General features: G+C 45.7%; 1 protein-coding gene across 1 annotated transcript in view; it reads left to right on the top strand.

The window, feature by feature from the left end:
- The window catches only part of LOC126234839 (protein artichoke), a 360,491-nt gene that overhangs the window by 300,503 nt on the left and 40,300 nt on the right, over window positions 1-19,688 (top strand). Inside the window, exon 11 of the mRNA XM_049943581.1 lies at window positions 9,054-9,233. Coding sequence (XP_049799538.1) covers window positions 9,054-9,233 — 180 coding nt within the window. The remainder of the gene's footprint in view (window positions 1-9,053; window positions 9,234-19,688) is intronic.

Raw genomic sequence — 19,688 nt, 5'->3', positions numbered from 1 at the left:
GTATGACATAGGCATACAAAAACTGCCACAGCGTCTACAAAAATGCATCGACAGAAATGGCGATTATGTCGAAAAATAGCTAAATGTTCAGGCTGTAAACTGATGTAAACCATTGTAGAAATAAACAGGTCCATGTACTTATAAAAAAAAATAGGCCATCTTACTTTTGGGATTACCCTCGTACAAGCGAACATTTAACAAGGAAGTGTACAGTTAGCACAAGTGGTTGTGCGGGTGCAGCATAAGAATATCTGGTTTTTAGCCCACAAGTAAATTCGTGAACTAATACATCTGTTATGGATCTTGTACGTTTGTCCGAAAAAAATGGAAAAGCACCAAAACTCCCACTTACACAAAAATGTGAAACGGAGAGTTGCGAAAACTTAATGCATTATTTCGTTATTGCCCTGAACTGTACTTAACTATCTGTCTGGGCAGGTATTTGTTTCGCTATATTCCCCTGTGGCGAATTTCGCACATCTGCAGTTGAAGAAGCAGTCGCCTAGGCAGCTGTGGGGTCACTGGGGCCCAGTATCAACTGAAAGGGCTGGGTGCTGTGTTGTTCTCATCATCATCCCGTCACCACTGACGTGTAAGACGCCTGGACGGCGTCACATAAAAATACTTGCACCCAGCGGCGAAACGCCACACAACAGAGATGGAGAGTCAAAGTACTCGCAATCCTCTTGCATTTCAACGTATTTCCCGAAGTGGAAAGCATTTGGTGAGCCTCATCCTCGGAGTCTGCAATAGCATGATAAACGGATTAGTTTCCATTGTAATATCCATCTCACCGTCCGTTAACATAGCAGGGTTCGTCGTTGCAGGGAGACTGACTGCGACAGACAACGTACAAACACTCGCCAACTGCCGACAGACTGACGCTTGATAACATCCTTACTCAGCGGCATCACTAACTCGAATGACTGACTTCCGCCTGCTCTGCGGCTGGTTACATTGCCGTATTCATAGTTCCTCAGGAAGGGCACTTGAGTGGCCGGCAGTCAAAAATATGTTCAAATGTATGTGATATCTTATGGGAAGTAACTGCTAAGGTCATCAGTCCCAAAGCTTACACACTACTTAACCTAAATTATCCTAAGGACAAACACACACACCCATGCCCGAGGGAGGACTCGAACCTCCGCCGGGACCAGCCGCACAGTCCATGACAGCAGCGCCTAAGACTGCACGGCTAATCCCGCGCGGCGCCGGCAGTCACATGTAGTTACCGCCGCTTGTGACACAGCTGCGAAATCTACACTATGTGATCAAAAGTATCCGGACACACCCAAAAACACGCGTCTTTCATATTAGGTGCATTATGCTGGCAGCTACTGCCAGGTACTCCATATCAGCGACCTCAGTAGTCACTAGACATCGTGTAAGAGCAGAATGGGGCGCACCGCGGAACTCACGGACTTCGAACGTGGTCAGGTGATTGGGTGTCACTTGTGTCATACGTATGTACGCGTGATTTCCACACTCCTTAACATCCGTATGTCCACTGTTTCCGATGTGATAGAGAAGTGGAAACGTGAAGGGACACGTACAGCACAAAAGCGTATAGGCCGACCTCTTCTGTTACCAACAGAGACCTCCGGCAGTTGAAGAAGGTCGTAATGCGTAATAGGCAGACGTCTATCCAGACCATCACACAGGAATTCCAAACTACAATAGGATCTACAGCAAGTACTATGACAGTTAGGTGGGAGGTGAGAAAACTTGGATTTCATGGTCGAGCGGCTGCTCATAAGGTACACATCACGCCGCTAAATGCCAAACGACGCTTCGCTCGGTGTAAGGAGCGTAAACAGTGGACGATTGAACAATGGAAAAACGTTGTGTAGAGTGACGAATCACGGTACACAATGTGGCGATCCGATGGCAGGGTGTGGGTATGGCGAATGCCCGGTGAACGTTATCTACCAGCGTGTGTAGTGCCAACAGTAAAATTCGGAGGCGGTGATGTTACGGTGTGGTCGTGTTTTTCATGTAGGGGGCTTGCAACCCCTGTTGTTTTGCGTGGCACTATGACAGAATTTGATGTTTTAAGCACCTCCTTGCTTCCCACTGTTGAAGAGCAATTCGGGATGGCGATTGCATCTTTCAACACGATCGGGCAACTGTTTATAACGCACGGCCTGTGGCAGAGTGGTTACACGACAATAACATCCCTGTAATGGACTGGCCTGCACAGAGTCCTGACCTAAATCCTAGAGAACACCTTTGGGATGTTTTGGAATGCCGACTTCGTGCCAGGCGACACCGACCGACATCGATAGGTCTCCTCATTGCAGCACTCCATGAAGAATGGGCTGCCGTTCCCCAAGAAACCTCCAGCACCTGACTGAACGTATGCCTGCGAGAGTGGAACCTGTCATCAAGGCTAAGGGTGGGCCAGCGCCATATTAAATTACAGCATTACCGATGGAGGACGCCACCAACTTGCAAGTCATTACCAGTCAGGTGTCCAGATACTTTTGATCACATAGTGTACAATGTCCAAGGTGTCTACTATCGATGCATCTTCGTCCGTAGATGGCAAAGTTATAAGAATAATGCTGATATTGTAAAAAAGAAGAGTGCATATTATGGTCGTTTAGCAATGTTTTTGTCAATCTGATAAGTTTTTATATTCCTATTATGATATACCCGCCTCCATAACTGAGATCGCTAATGCACGCCTGTGCCAATGTCCTGGATTAAATTCCTAACCAGTCCATAATGTGTCATGAAGAGAATGCATGTGACAATGCTGATAGTGATCCGTTCATCGGATGGGGACTTTAAGCTCGGCAACCTGATTGGTGCTATTCGAGAGGACTAGGGTATGTGCTCACTGGGTGTCATCCTCTCCCATCTCTTCATCCAGAACAACATAAACCCAATACTACAATAGACAGGCTCTCGTCACAGTCGATCACACGATACAGACACACTTGATACTTAATAACAGGACAGAGGAAAGCAACAGCTAATCACCTCGACTAGGAGATTGCCAAGAGCGGCAATGCGAGATCCGTGTATATGATACGCTGTACTCATTTCCTGAGTATGGAACCCTGTAAACTTTTTTGATTAATGACATGCAACTGAAATTTAGTAACCAGCCGACAATCCATTTATAGAGCTGCAATCATTGTGTCTGTCAATTTGAATAGGTCCATAAAGGCAGTATGATACTCTAATAAATGATCTTGTTGCAATGGGAATTATTTCCGTAAATGGAGTCCCCAGCGTAGTTCAACTGAGACAGACCTTCCATGTTATGCCCTGAACAAAAAAGTTGCCAACAGGGAACTTACAATTCCTTTCAACAGTGACAGCTTAACTCACAATAAAACTCCTAAGTATCTAGGAGTTACCTTAAAAAACATTAAGCTATAAGGGACACCTGAGGACAGCTGCAAAACTCTGTACCTGAAATAACATCGTACTGAATATATATGGTACCAAATAGTGCTCTCCGTCATTTACGTTACGATTAATAGCTCCCACACAAGAAAACACACATCAAACTAAATAATGCAATGCATATGACTTCATGCACGAGTAGGACGACTCTCTCCATCTAGTTACCGGTCGTAAGTGATAAACACTGTGATGACAAAGATCATAAGATAGCGATATGCGTATATACAGATCACGGTACGCAAGGTATAAAAGGGCAGTGCGCTGGTGGAGCTGTCATTTGTACTCAAGTGAGACATGTGAAGAGGTTTCCGACGTGATTGTGGCCGCAAGACGTGAATTAACAGACATTGAACGCGGAATAGTATTTGGAACTAGACGCATGGAACATTCCATTTCGGAACTCTTTAGCGAATTCAGTATTCCGCGATCCACAGTGTCAAGAGTGTGCGAAGAATACCAGATTGCAGGATTACCTCTCACCACGGACAAGGCAGTGGCTGATGGGCTTTACTTAGTGACAGAGAACAGCTGCGTTTGCATAAAGTTGTCAGTGCTAGCAGACAAGCAACTCTGCGTGATGTAACAACAGACATCGATGAGGGACGTACGACGAACGTATCCGTTAGGACAGTGCGGCGAAATTTGGCGTTAATGGACTGTGGACCGTCGCGAGTGCCTTTCCTAACAGCACGACATCGCCTGCATCGTCTCTCCTAAGCTCTTAGCCACATAAGTTGGACCTTAGACGGCTGGAAATCCGTGGCCCGATCAGGCGAGTCGCGATTTTAGTTGGTAAGAGCTGATTTCGAGTGTGGCGCAGACCCTACGAAGCCACGGACTCAAGATGTCAACAAGGCTCTGTGCAAGTTGGTGGTGGCTCCATAATGGTGTGTAGTGCGTTTACATGGAATGAACTGGGTCCTCCTTTATGTTCAGCTACTTGGAGACGATTTGCAGTCATTCATGGACTTCATATTCCCAAACAGTGACGAAATTTTTATGGATGACAACGCCTCATGTCACCGGGCCACAACTGTTCGAGACTGATTTGAAGCACATTCTGGACAGTTCGAGCGAATAATTTGGTCACTCAGATCTCCAGACACGAAAACTATCAAACATACACTCCTGGAAATTGAAATAAGAACACCTTGAATTCATTGTCCCAGGAAGGGGAAACTTTATTGACACATTCCTGGGGTCAGATACATCACATGATCACACTGACAGAACCACAGGCACATAGACACAGGCAACAGAGCATGCACAATGTCGGCACTAGTACAGTGTATATCCACCTTTCGCAGCAATGCAGGCTGCTATTCTCCCATGGAGACGATCGTAGAGATGCTGGATGTAGTCCTGTGGAACGGCTTGCCATGCCATTTCCACCTGGCGCCTCAGTTGGACCAGCGTTCGTGCCGGACGTGCAGACCGCGTGAGACGACGCTTCATCCAGTCCCAAACATGCTCAATGGGGGACAGATCCGGAGATCTTGCTGGCCAGGGTAGTTGACTTACACCTTCTAGAGCACGTTGGGTGGCACGGGATACATGCGGACGTGCATTGTCCTGTTGGAACAGCAAGTTCCCTTGCCGGTCTAGGAATGGTAGAACGATGGGTTCGATGACGGTTTGGATGTACCGTGCACTATTCAGTGTCCCCTCGACGATCACTAGTGGTGTACGGCCAGTGTAGGAGATCGCTCCCCACACCATGATGCCGGGTGTTGGCCCTGTGTGCCTCGGTCGTATGCAGTCCTGATTGTGGCGCTCACCTGCACGGCGCCAAACACGCATACGACCATCATTGGCACCAAGGCAGAAGCGACTCTCATCGCTGAAGACGACACGTCTCCATTCGTCCCTCCATTCACGCCTGTCGCGACACCACTGGAGGCGGGCTGCACGATGTTGGGGCGTGAGCGGAAGACGGCCTAACGGTGTGCGGGACCGTAGCCCAGCTTCATGGAGACGGTTGCGAATGGTCCTCGCCGATACCCCAGGAGCAACAGTGTCCCTAATTTGCTGGGAAGTGGCGGTGTGGTCCCCTAGGCACTGCGTAGGATCCTACGGTCTTGGCGTGCATCCGTGCGTCGCTGCGGTCCGGTCCCAGGTCGACGGGCACGTGCACCTTCCGCCGACCACTGGCGACAACATCGATGTACTGTGGAGACCTCACGCCCCACGTGTTGAGCAATTCGGCGGTACGTCCACCCGGCCTCCCGCATGCCCACTATACGCCCTCGCTCAAAGTCCGTCAACTGCACATACGGTTCACGTCCACGCTGTCGCGGCATGCTACCAGTGTTAAAGACTGCGATGGAGCTCCGTATGCCACGGCAAACTGGCTGACACTGACGGCGGCGGTGCACAAATGCTGCGCAGCTAGCGCCAATCGACGGCCAACACCGCGGTTCCTGGTGTGTCCGCTGTGCCGTGCGTGTGATCATTGCTTGTACAGCCCTCTCGCAGTGTCCGGAGCAAGTATGGTGGGTCTGACACACCGGTGTCAATGTGTTCTTTTTTCCATTTCCAGGAGTGTATATGGGACACAAAATCCAACACCAGCAATATTTTGGCGATTATGGACGGCTATAGAGGTAGCATGGCTCAATATTTGTGCAGGAGACTTTCAAAGATTTCGTGAGTCCATGCCATGGTGAGTTGCTCCATAACGCAGGGCAAAAGGAGCACCGATATGATATTACACTATTGGCCATTGAAATTGCTGCACCACGAAGATGACGTGCTACAGACGCGAAATTTAACCGATGGGAAGAAGATGCTGTGATATGCAAATGATTAGCTTTTCAGAGCATTAACACAAGGTTGGCGCCGGTGGCGACACCTATAACCTTCTGACATGAGGAAAGTTTCCAACCGATTTCTCATACACAAACAGCAGTTGACCGGCGTTGCCTGGTGAAACGTTGTTGTGATGGCTCGTGTAAGGAGGAGAAATGGTTCCATCACGTTTCCGACTTTCATAAAGGTCGGATTGTAGCCTATCGCGATTGCGGTTTATCGTATCGCGACATTGCTGCTCGCGTTGGCCGAGATGCAATGACTGTTAGCAGAATATGGAATCGGGGGGTTCAGGAGGGTAATATGGAACGCCGTGCCGGATCCCAACGGCGTCGTATCACTAGCAGTCGAGATGACAGGCATCTTATCCACATGGCTGTAACGGATCGTGCAGCCACGTCTCGATCCCTGAGTCAACAGATGGGGACGTTAGCAAGACAACAACCATCTACACGAACAGTTCGACGACGTTTGCAGCAGCATGGACTATCAACACGGAGGTCATGGCTGCGGCTACCCTTGACGCTGCATCACAGGCAGGAGCGCCTGCGATGGTGTGCTCAACGACGAACCTGGGTGCACGAATGGCAAAACGTCATTTTTTCGGATGAATCCAGGTTCTGTTTACAGCATCATGATGGTCGCATCCGTGTTTGGCGACATCGCGGTGAACGCACATTGGAAGCGTGTATTCGTCATCGCCATACTGGCGTATCACCCGGCGTGATGATATGGGGTGTCATTGGTTACACGTCTCGGTTACCTCTTGTTCGCATTGACGGCACTTTGAACAGTGGACGTTACATTTCAGATGTGTTACGACCCGTGGCTCTACCCTTCAATCGATCCCTGCGAAACCCTACATTTCAGCAGGATAATGCACGACCGCATGTTGCAGGTCCCATACGGGCCTTTCTGAACACAGAAAATGTTCGACTGCTGCCCTGGCCAGCACATTCTCCAGATCTCTCACCAAGCGAAAACGTCTGGACAATGGTGGCCGAGCAACTGGCTCGTCGCAATACACCAGTCACTACTCTTGATGAACTGTGATATCGTGTTGAAGCTGCATGAGCAGCTGTACCTGTACACGCCATCCAAGCTCTGTTTGACTCAATGTTGTAGAATTTTAGAACATGTTTTTCGCTCGCGTATCATGTCGTTTTTGGAAACCCAGAATCTACTCTGTAGGAATCAACATGGATTCCGGAAACAGCGATTGTGTGAGACCCAACTCGCTTTATTTGTTCATGAGACCTAGAAAATATTAGATACAGGCTCCCAGGTAGATGCTATTTTCCTTGACTTCCGGAAGGCGTTCGATACAGTTCCGCACTGTCGCCTGATAAACAAAGTAAGAGCCTACGGAATATCAGACCAGCTGTGTGGCTGGATTGAAGAGATTTTAGCAAACAGAACACAGCATGTTGTTATCAATGGAGAGACGTCTACAGACGTTAAAGTAACCTCTGGCGTGCCACAGGGGAGTGTTATGGGACCATTGCTTTTAACAATATATATAAATGACCTAGTAGATAGTGTCGGAAGTTCCATGCGGCTTTTCGCGGATGATGCTGTAGTATACAGAGAAGTTGCAACATTAGAAAATTGTAGCGAAATGCAGGAAGATCTGCAGCGGATAGTCACTTGGTGCAGGGAGTGGCAACTGACCCTTAACATAGACAAATGTAATGTATTGCGAATACATAGAAAGAAGGATCCTTTATTGTATGATTATATGACAGCGGAACAAACACTGGTAGCAGTTACTTCTGTAAAATATCTGGGAGTATGCGTGCGGAACGATTTTAAATGGAATGATCATATAAAATTAATTGTTGGTAAGGCGGGTACCAGGTTGAGATTCATTGGGAGAGTCCTTAGAAAATGTAGTCCATCAACAAAGGAGCTGGCTTACAAAACACTCGTTCGACCTATACTTGAGTATTGCTCTCATCAGTGTGGGATCCGTACCAGGTCGGGTTGACGGAGGAGATAGAGAAGATCCAAAGAAGAGCGGCGCGTTTCGTCACAGGGTTATTTGGTAACCGTGATAGTGTTACGGAGATGTTAAGCAAACCCAAGTGGCAGACTCTGCAAGAGAGGCGCTCTGCATCGCGGTGTAGCTTGCTCGCCAGGTTTCGAGAGGGTGCGTTTCTGGATGAGGTATCGAATATATTGCTTCCCCCTACTTATACCTCCCGAGGAGACCACGAATGTAAAATTAGAGGGATTCGAGCGCGCACGGAAGCTTTCAGACAGTCGTTCTTCCCGCCAACCATACGCGACTGGAACAGAAAAGGGAGGTAATGACAGTGGCACGTGAAGTGCCCTCCGCCATACACCGTTGGGTGGCTTGCGGAGTATAAATGTAGATGTAGATGTAGATGTAGAATGCCCAGGCGTATCAAGGCCGTTATTACGGCCAGAGGTGGTTGTTCTGGGTGCTGATTTCTCAGGATCTGTGCACCCAAATTGCGTGAAAATGTAACATGTCAGTTCTAGTATAATATATTCGTCCAATGAATACCCGCTTATCATCTGCATTTCTTCTTGGTGTAGCAATTTTAATGGCCAGTAGTGTAGAAGGTACCCCATCACTTTTGCCATCTCAGTGTAATGGATGCATGTTCACTAAGTGCTTCCACACGTCAATTTGAGGACTTCCTCAATATGACTGATAGTTCAATTAACTATATCTGTAGCCTAGATGTTGATTTATGAATGTTTATTAAAGTGATATGTAAAAATGCCACACGATAAATAAATAAATCTAATCCAACTCCAGTGTTGTGTGTGCTTGCTTACGGGCGTGCTGTTGGTGGCAGGGACCTGGAGACGCTGGACATGTCGCACAACGTGCTGGAGGAGCTGCCGGAGGCGGTGGCGCGGCTGCCGTCGCTGCGCGCCCTCGACGCCAGCCACAACCGGCTGGTGGCGCTGCCCGCGCAGGGGCTCACCGCCGCAGGGCTGCCCGCGCTCACCGAACTCAGCCTCGCGCGCAACAGGTAGGCCTGCCAACCTACCCGTCTACCTGTCCAATAGCGATGGCCGGCATCTAACGTTAAGTACTGTGGTAAGTAGTCAAGTGTCACTGACAGTGACGAGGGATCGGTTCAATCCGACAAGTCGAAACATGCCCCGAAATTTTGTATACAGGAGGAATACACCAGAGGAAACACAACGTCAAAATTTTAGCTACTAAGACGCATTGCAAGTATTTTTTTAAGAAAGCCAGATAAATGTGAGTTGGATTCGCGCCCTGAGAGTTCTGTACAAACTTAATTATGGGCGCAGATACTTCACTCATCCCCGGAATCGAGGATCTCTGCTATTTTTTTGCCTGTTACCGACATTAGGTCTCGTGATAGCGTTCTCGCTTCCCGAGCACGGGGTCCCGGGTTCGATTCCCAGCGGGGTCAGGGATTTTCACTTGCCTCGAGACGACTGGGTGTTGTTGTGTCGTCTTCATGATCATCATTCATCCCCATTACGGTCGGAGGAGGGCAATGGCAAATCACCTCCACTAGGACCTTGTGTAGTACGCCTCGTGCGGGCTTCCCGCATCGTCCCCTACGCTCTGTCAAGGATTATGGGACATCATCAGCATCATCGACATCAATCTAGCAAGATACGGGTTCCAGGAATTCCAACACTTTCGAGAATGACCAAAAAAAAAAAAAATTTGTGTGATATAATTACAAATAAACAATTTTTGGATTTTTTTCCTTTACTTGTACTGTAAAATGTAACTTAATTACTCATATTGTTTTTACTTAATAATGGGGTTGTGTTAAATTGTATTATATGTTAACCGGGGACCTAGAAACGACGGAGAGGCTCCGTCCCCGCCGCAGCCGCAGCGGTCCACAACCCCACGACGACTACCGCAGTCGCCGGCCGCGGTGGTCTAGCGGTTCTGCCGCTGCAGTCCGGAACCGCGGGACTGCTACGGTCGCAGGTTCGAATCCTGCCTCGGGCATGGGTGTGTGTGATGTCCTTAGGTTAGTTAGGTTTAAGTAGTTCTAAGTTCTAGGGGACTTATGACCTAAGATGTTGAGTCCCATAGTGCTCAGAGCCATTTGACTACCGCAGTCCACTTCACCCCTCCGCCGCCCCACACCGAACCCAGGGTTATTCTGCGGTTCGGCCCCCGGTGGGCCCCCCAGGGAACGTCTCACACCAGACGAGTGTAACCGCTATGTTCGCGTGGTAGAGTAATCCTTCCCAGTCCGGAAAGCCGTGCGTTAGACCGCACAGCCAACCGGGCGAGGCTGATAATGGCGTTACTCATAGTTACTCATGATCTGCCGCAGTCGTCGGCCGGAATCCGTTAATAGTCACTGTAAGTTTAACTATAACGTTAAATTAATACTTAATCTTGCATAATGTTTCGATATATTTATTATACTTTCAAAACAAAATCAAAGCATCATTTCAGAAGCAAACAATACTTACAATACAAATGAAACAGCTACATGCTCACTGCTCAAAAACCAAAACCAGAATGACTTCCTATGCCAATATGGCTACCCCTATATGCATATTCCAAGCAATCCCGAACAATCGTCGGCATTGTTTAGAATCAGTTTTTGATTAACTAACAATTAAAATTAACATATAAAAACTGAAAATTACATATATAAACGTACGTTTACTCCAGAACAGCAAGTACAGTTCTATGTTGGGTCGTAGTTGTGATACTAGAATAATTTCTCGAATACGTAATTACAATAATGCATTTACATATCTCGTTAATTACTTGAGACTCCCTTCATGGAAAATGTTCCCTTCATTTACAGAGCTTCTATACTTTGAGGTAAATGAAATCAAACAGTTACTTTTGCAGTTATAATTTTTTCCAGACAAGTTACATATTTTGTATGCATGTGTAATTCCGAATTCATCTGGAGAATGTATGTTTTAAGTGGGTCTAAATGGGCTGTTCCGTTTCAACTGTGAAACCTGGCTTCTTGCCACATTTCATGATTCTACGCCAACAAGAAGCACCCTTTAAGTTTTCAAGGGTGATTTTGAAAAGTGAAGAAACCGCACGACAGTAGCTTGATCTACAATCTTTTATTGTGTACATGATCGGTTTCGAATACTTTAAGTCCCATCATCTGGTGTAAAAAAATAAAATCAGTTAATCATCTGAGGTCATCCTCACCCCAGTGTTGTCATGGAATCAAACAACTCACCGCTAATATTTATTATTAACATAGTTTTCGTGTTTGCGTTTCTGGTCGCTCAGCACGGAGGAACGGTTGTTACGGAATTTTTGTCCCTTTTACTCTTCCGATACGGAACCTTTGGTTCCATGAAAACAATCGGGTGAGCATAACCTCAGGTGATTTAGTGATTTAATTTTTTACATGAGATGGCAAATCTTCAAGTGTTCCGAAACCGCTGGTGTACGCAATAAAAGATCGTGGATCAAGAAACTGTCCTGCGGTTTCTTCATTTTTCAAAATGGACGTGTACGTTGCGCTGCCCCATAAGAACTCTTTGAAGAGTGAGTTTGCGAGTATCAAAATATGTGAGACAAATGGCCGTATCTTTTGTTTGCATTGACTAAGAAGCTTAAGTTTCTACAACGCTAAGGAGCCATAGACCTTAATATGACATCAATTTCAATTTAATGTGTCCACCCGTTCCTGAGAAAAAGCGGTTTTAACACATGGATAGTCAGATTGTCGGATTACTGTCGTCAAAAAATTTTTTTCGTGTGATATAATTAGAAATTAACACTTGCGGATTTTTTCCTTCGCTTTTACTGTGAAAGTTTGTTTGCTTGCTAAATTTCACTATCCTACGTACACGAGAACTGAACTCAAACGTTTCAGCTGATCTTCAGTGTGTTTTATCCAGTTCAACTCCTAATCAATGCATACACCTAGAAATTTTGAATATTCTACCTTAGCTACCGATTTCTGATCGAAGTCTATATTTATTAATGGTGTCATTCCATTTACTGTGTGGAACTGTATATACTATGTTGTGTCAAAGTTTAATGAGATTGCGATTGATGCTTCAAAAAAGGAAATATGAAATTATTTCCAGATTGCTATACGGTACTGCGACCAAGAAACAGGACAACTTCGGCTGTTGTAGATTTTTACGAGGACACTGACGAAATATCAACTTCTATAGCCAAGAAGCTTAAAGAGAGCATGATTAAAACTGGTCTTTCAGGATCGCAACTACAGTAGTTGCTTATGGTGTGGACAACTGTTTCGTCAAAGGGGCTCTGAGCACTATGGGACTTAACAGCTATGGTCATCAGTCCCCTAGAACTTAGAACTACTTAAAACTAACTAACCTAAGAACATCACACAACACCCACTCATCACGAGGCAGAGAAAATCCTTGGCCCCGCCGGGAATCGAACACGGGAACCCGGGCGCGGGAAGCGAGAACGCTACCGCACTACCACGAGCAGCGGACAACTGTTTCGTCAATTCCGGGAAAACCAGTCTGTTTTCGTGATGAAAAAAAATGTTTGAAGCACCATATGTTATTGCAGGGCATTGTCACAGGCAAATACTGCGAAACATGAACTAAAAATACTGTCATACATTCATGAATCGCTAGTGGTTAAGGTATTTAATGAGGTTTCTTCAAGTACTATGAAGTGAGTGAGCTGAAGAACTTTTTTGAGTTCCTACAGTCAGAGCACTCACACTGCTCCGGCATCTTCCTACACGCTTTTTGACTCTTTTTTTCTGCCATAGATAGATTGATCTAGAACGGGCCATTGCTGAAGTTCTATTTTCTAAGGCAGGGTGCAGACAATACTGCCAAACTTATTTGGACATTCGTAGCCCATGAAGAAAACAGTGAAGTGGACGATGAAGTAACACTCCAGAGATTTACATTTATTTTGTCCACAACGTTATGCATTTATTTAGACAACTATAAAATACACTCCTGGAAATTGAAATAAGAACACCGTGCATTCATTGTCCCAGGAAGGGGAAACTTTATTGACACATTCCTGGGGTCAGATACATCACATGATCACACTGACAGAACCACAGGCACATAGACACAGGCAACAGAGCATGCACAATGTCGGCACTAGTACAGTGTATATCCACCTTTCGCAGCAATGCAGGCTGCTATTCTCCCATGGAGACGATCGTAGAGATGCTAGATGTAGTCCTGTGGAACGGCTTGCCATGCCATTTCCACCTGGCGCCTCAGTTGGACCAGCGTTCGTGCTGGACGTGCAGACCGCGTGAGACGACGCTTCATCCAGTCCCAAACATGCTCAATGGGGGACAGATCCGGAGATCTTGCTGGCCAGGGTAGTTGACTTACACCTTCTAGAGCACGTTGGGTGGCACGGGATACATGCGGACGTGCATTGTCCTGTTGGAACAGCAAGTTCCCTTGCCGGTCTAGGAATGGTAGAACGATGGGTTCGATGACGGTTTGGATGTACCGTGCACTATTCAGTGTCCCCTCGACGATCACCAGTGGTGTACGGCCAGTGTAGGAGATCGCTCCCCACAACATGATGCCGGGTGTTGGCCCTGTGTGCCTCGGTCGTATGCAGTCCTGATTGTGGCGCTCACCTGCACGGCGCCAAACACGCATACGACCATCATTGGCACCAAGGCAGAAGCGACTCTCATCGCTGAAGACGACACGTCTCCATTCGTCCCTCCATTCACGCCTGTCGCGACACCACTGGAGGCGGGTTGCACGATGTTGGGGCGTGAGCGGAAGACGGCCTAACGGTGTGTGGGACCGTAGCCCAGCTTCATGGAGACGGTTGCGAATGGTCCTCGCCGATACCCCAGGAGCAACAGTGTCCCTAATTTGCTGGGAAGTGGCGGTGCGGTCCCCTACGGCACTGCGTAGGATCATACGGTCTTGGCGTGCATCCGTGCGTCGCTGCGGTCCGGTCCCAGGTCGACGGGCACGTGCACCTTCCGCCGACCACTGGCGACAACATCGATGTACTGTGGAGACCTCACGCCCCACGTGTTGAGCAATTCGGCGGTACGTCCACCCGGCCTCCCGCATGCCCACTATACGCCCTCGCTCAAAGTCCGTCAACTGCACATACGGTTCACGTCCACGCTGTCGCGGCATGCTACCAGTGTTAAAGACTGCGATGGAGCTCCGTATGCCACGGCAAACTGGCTGACACTGACGGCGGCGGTGCACAAATGCTGCGCAGCTAGCGCCATTCGACGGCCAACACGGCGGTTCCTGGTGTGTCCGCTGTGCCGTGCGTGTGATCATTGCTTGTACAGCCCTCTCGCAGTGTCCGGAGCAAGTATGGTGGGTCTGACACACCGGTGTCAATGTGTTCTTTTTTCCATTTCCAGGAGTGTATATGGAAAGTCCTTATACAGGGTGTTACAAAAAGGTACGGCCAAACTTTCAGGAAACATTCCTCACTCACAAATAAAGATGTTATGTGGACATGTGTCCGGAAACGCTTAATTTTCATATTAGAGCTCATTTTAGTTTCGTCAGTATGTACTGTACTTCCTCGATTCATCGCCATTATTTCATACGGGATACTCTACCTGTGCTGCTAGAACATGTGCCTTTACAAGTACGACACAACATGTGGTTCATGCACGATGGAGCTCCTGCACATTTCAGTCGAAGTGTTCGTACGCTTCTCAACAACAGATTCGGTGACTGATGGATTGGTAGAGGCGGACCAATTCCATGGCCTGCACGCTCTCCTGACCTCAACCCTCTTGTCTTGTCTATGCAACCCCGGTACCAAATGTAGAGACCCTTCGTGGTCGTATTGTGGACGGCTGTGATACAATACGCCATTCTCCAGGGCTGCATCACCGCATCAGGGATTCCATGCGACGGAGGGTGGATGCATGTATCCTCGCTAACGGAGGACATTTTGAACATTTCCTGTAACAAAGTGTTTGAAGTCACACTGGTACCTTCTGTTGCTGTGTGTTTCCATTCCATGATTAATGTGATTTGAAGAGAAGTAATAAAATGAGCTCTAACATGGAAAGTAAGCGTTTCCGGACACATATCCACATAACATATTTTCTTTCTTTGTGCATGAGGAATGTTTCCTGAAAGTTTGGCCGTACCTTTTTGCAACACTCTGTATACAGATAACTGAAATGTGTTCTGTATTCCTGAAGTTGCATACAGAAATTCTTAATAGGCAAAGCAATAATTTCTTCGCATTTAACGTATTACAATGGATGAAAAAATGTCCACAATATGGACAAGCAAAATTCTTCAGAGATGCCCAACGAGCCTATACTAATATTCTGGAATATCTAGAAAAATGGTCTTGCGTCTGTGAAGAATCAAGTTTCAAGCTTTGCTCTCAATTAAATCTTGAGGAGTCCCTTAAACATAATGAAACTGACTTACAGATTATTTCAACATACTTATAGAGGGAGATGAACTATTTTCTTAAATATGTGTACGGAATGACGTCTTGCCAATCATTAAGAACTTACCAGATTCAGACATTTCAAACAAATGGGTGATATTTTTTTGAGAGACGCAAAGCATGTAATTTGCTGAAAGTTGTTCAACATGTGCTAACAATACCACCGTCCAATGCGTTTGAAGAGCGGATTTTCAGTGTGTTGCTAAATATCCGGAGCAATGAAAGAAACAGGCTGAAAGTGGAAATGGGGAAAACGGAACTATTTGTAAATTCTAACTGTCGTATGAAACGTGCCGAATTTGCTAAATTTGTCAAATCCGACAACGGGAAAGAACTTGTTAAAGGTGTGAAACTAGAAGGGAAGTATAACTTCAAATTATAACTAGCAAAGAAACTGGAGGCCCGCAGAAATGGCTGAATTTGCAGTACTAACAGTGAGTACAGTGTTAAATAAATGCATGCTTCCTGTTGTTGCAGATATAATGTATGTATTGCGTAATGTGTTGTGAATAAAAATAATAACAGTAATATAATAATAATAGTAATCCGTTTTTAAGTTGTCCGGTTTCGACTCCAGTTAAAGTTGACAACCGTGATCAAAATGAGTTTTCGGAAAGTTTAAGAAAGTGAAAAAACCTACCTGGTGGTAAACATCGCCATTTATTAATTTAATGTATATCGCATGCCTCAGGGCAAGTTTTGAAACAATAACATTAACAGAATAGAATTAAACAAATGACAAGGAGTTTGTTTACATGGGTACTAGTTACGTTTATTATGAATTTCGTCAATGTCTACGCCCACAATGTTGAACACAAACCCGATAAAAAACTGTCTTGAGAGTTTCTACTGCTTTTTGCATATTGGGTACTCGAGCTGTCTGATATCATTATAGGGTTACTTCAAAAGCTGATAGCACATCTACAAGATCTCTTGGTCTATACTTTTGTGTACCATTTTCTCAAAATCTAGTTGTGTATCGAAATTAGGAAATGGGTCTTGCAGCTGAAGTAACAATGTGAAAGACAGTTGGTTATCGTCTTTAGCTTTGAACAGCCTTTATTTTTTGGACAAATGACCAATCTAAGGAGTAATTTTAATAATCCTGGACGTCAGTTTCAATATTATACAAGAATGTGCCTGAAGGAAGATACGTGTCCACTTCGTAAACTCGTGATCTAATGTCCTGCAGAATTCAGCAGCCGGTTCAACCATTCAGTTGTGTTCCTTTGTTCGCCTTTGATTCTGGCCTTATAGTCAAATAAAGTAGAATAGCCTGAGTTTCGAAAGCGTTACTCAATTTCTATTGCTGATTTATTTTTCCAACGAATGACAGCTCTTAAAATAAATTTTAGAATAGCCGTTTTTGTTTCGCCTCGAAGTTTGGGAAATATCCACTGTAATGCTTCGGAATGTCTTACGAGTGCGATCTGCCATTCATCTTCGTTTGCATCTAAATGCTCAACTTCTCTTCGCCCAACAATACTGTGAATTGCAACATCAGATTCGAAAAACCTTTCCGCGCAATTACCTTCACCAACAAGAAGATCTTAAATGTGCCCTTCCCGAAACCTTATCTGAGTGCGCCAGTCATTATTCCGTTTTTTCGCCATTTCCATTATCGATTTTGAAAACGTCGTTGTAATGTCAGGAATAACGTTTGTTTACTAAAATTCGGTTTCTTCTCCTCATTTTTCACGTAATTCTGTGATGCCGCTTCCCCACAAAACAGTTTGTTTTAATGTAAATTTTTTCAGCTGACGATCGATAAATGTGAGATTCATTTTCCACCGTACCCGCTCTAGCACACGATCCTCTTAATAAGATTTCCTGTGCTTTTCATGAAAACCAACAAAGTTCAAAAACAACATGTTTACCATCATTTCTCGTCTTAAATCTTTCAATAAATGTTTATATGCATTTTCCTTCACCGTGTCAGATCTTCCACAGCCATAAGACTGTCATCACAAATAAAACATTCAGACGTAGCGCTGAATTCTACTCGCGAAAGTAACTAAATAGTGGTCACCTGAGCATCGACGCCTCCCCTGCTGCCATGGCACTTAGCAGTAGTAAATGACTCATCAGAAAACACAACTTTTCGATAGCTGAGCAACAAAATCCAGATTGTAATGACAAATAACTGGAACAATGAGACTGAATAGTGGAAAAAATTGAATGAAAAGTACAAAATTGACTGGCATTAAACATGCGGTCCCCCGCATGAACCACAGACGTTGCCGTTGGTGGGGAGGCTTGCGTGCCTCAGCGATACAGATAGCCGTACCGTAGGTGCAACCACAACGGAGGGGTATCTGTTGAGAGGCCAGACAAACGTGTGGTTCCTGAAGAGGGGCAGCAGCCTTTTCAGTAGTTGCAGGGGCAATAGTCTGGATAATTGACTGATCTGGCCTTGTAACACTAACCAAAACGGCCTTGCTGTGCTGGTACTGCGAACGGCTGAAAGCAAGGGGAAACTACAGCCGTCGTGCGGTTAAAGGCGCTGCAGTCTGGAACCGCAAGACCGCTACGGTCGCAGGTTCGAATCCTGCCTCGGGCATGGATGTTTGTGATGTCCTTAGGTTAGTTAGGTTTAACTGGTTCTAAGTTCTAGGGGACTAATAACCTCAGCAGTTGAGTCCCATAGTGCTCAGAGCCATTTGAACCAAACTACAGCCGTAGTTTTTCCCGAGGGCATAGTAAAATAGTCCCCCATTCGGATCTCCGGGAGAGACTACTCAAGAGGACGTCGTTATCAGGAGAAAGAAATGTGGTGCTATAGAAGAATGCTGAAGATTAGATGAGTAGATCACATTACTAATGAGGAGGTATTGAATAGAATTGGGGAGAAGAGGAGTTTGTAGAACAACTTGACTAGAAGAAGGAATCGGTTGGTAGGACATGTTCTGAGGCATCAAGGGATCACCAATTTAGTATTGGAGGGCAGCGTGGAGGGTAAAAATCGTAGAGGGAGACCAAGGGATGAATACACTAAGCAGATTCAGAAGGATGTAGGTTGCAGTAGGTACTGGGAGATGAAGAAGCTTGCACAGGATAGAGTAGCATGGAGAGTTGCATCAAACCAGTCTCAGGACAGAAGACCACAACAACAACAACAAACATACGATTACCATAAATCGTAAATGGTGATATTCACTTACCAACTAGGTTTTTCGATACTTTCTGTGACGTATTGAAAACACATTTTAATGATCAACATATTTTCTTCTAGAAATGTTTTCGTCCAATTCTCAGATACTGTACGTTCTATGGCGACGAAAAAAAGTGTTTATCGAAAGGTGAAAAACTAGCGCTTTTCGAAGTGCCAGTAGCATGGAAGACGTGAAAGTAACAATGTTTCGTGATAGCATATTAGACAGTAGTACAATGCTTTCGAATTTTATCCGTTTATGCTACATGTTTTCGTCACAGAGATTCTGATTGTTCAGATTATCTCCAGTGTGTTTCCTGTCACTCTCGCTAAGTAAAAATATTTTCTTCCTTCTCAACACTGACACATCTAGTCATTTCTGCTATTGTTAAGCCCCAAATAAAAATTACGATAAAAAAACACTAAATGTCACACGGATTTAATCTTCTGCACTCCAGTTCCTTCACACAGCATTTCGAATCAGACCGTTTCCAATGGCTTGGTTAGTAGCTCAGCTAGTTGATATGTCCCGTCAATGTGTTCTAATCCAAGATCCCCATTCAAAAAATCTCTCTCTCTCTCTCTGACGTAAAAGTGGTGGACTTCAATGTGCTTCGACTTTCGATGATACGTTGGATTTTTAGATAACTTCACTGTACTTGCATTGTCAACATAGAGTGTGGGAGGCGTCAGTTGTTTGGATGTTCCAATCAGTTCACACTGCAACCTTCTCAGCCAGAGCAATTCCTTTGCTCCTTCACTGGCTGATATTATTTCTGCTTCCATAGTGGATGTTGCCACTGTCTTTTGTAATTGACTGGTCCATGATACAGCCCCATGGGAGAGTGTTGCAACAACAACTATTGTTGTGTCCTTGTCACCAGCATAATCAGCATCACTGTAGACTTT

Source organism: Schistocerca nitens, chromosome 2 (assembly GCF_023898315.1).
Source record: "Schistocerca nitens isolate TAMUIC-IGC-003100 chromosome 2, iqSchNite1.1, whole genome shotgun sequence".
Classification (NCBI taxonomy): domain Eukaryota; kingdom Metazoa; phylum Arthropoda; class Insecta; order Orthoptera; family Acrididae; genus Schistocerca; species Schistocerca nitens.
The sequence above is the reverse complement of the archived record's forward strand: the minus strand, read 5'-3'. Positions and strand labels throughout refer to the sequence as shown.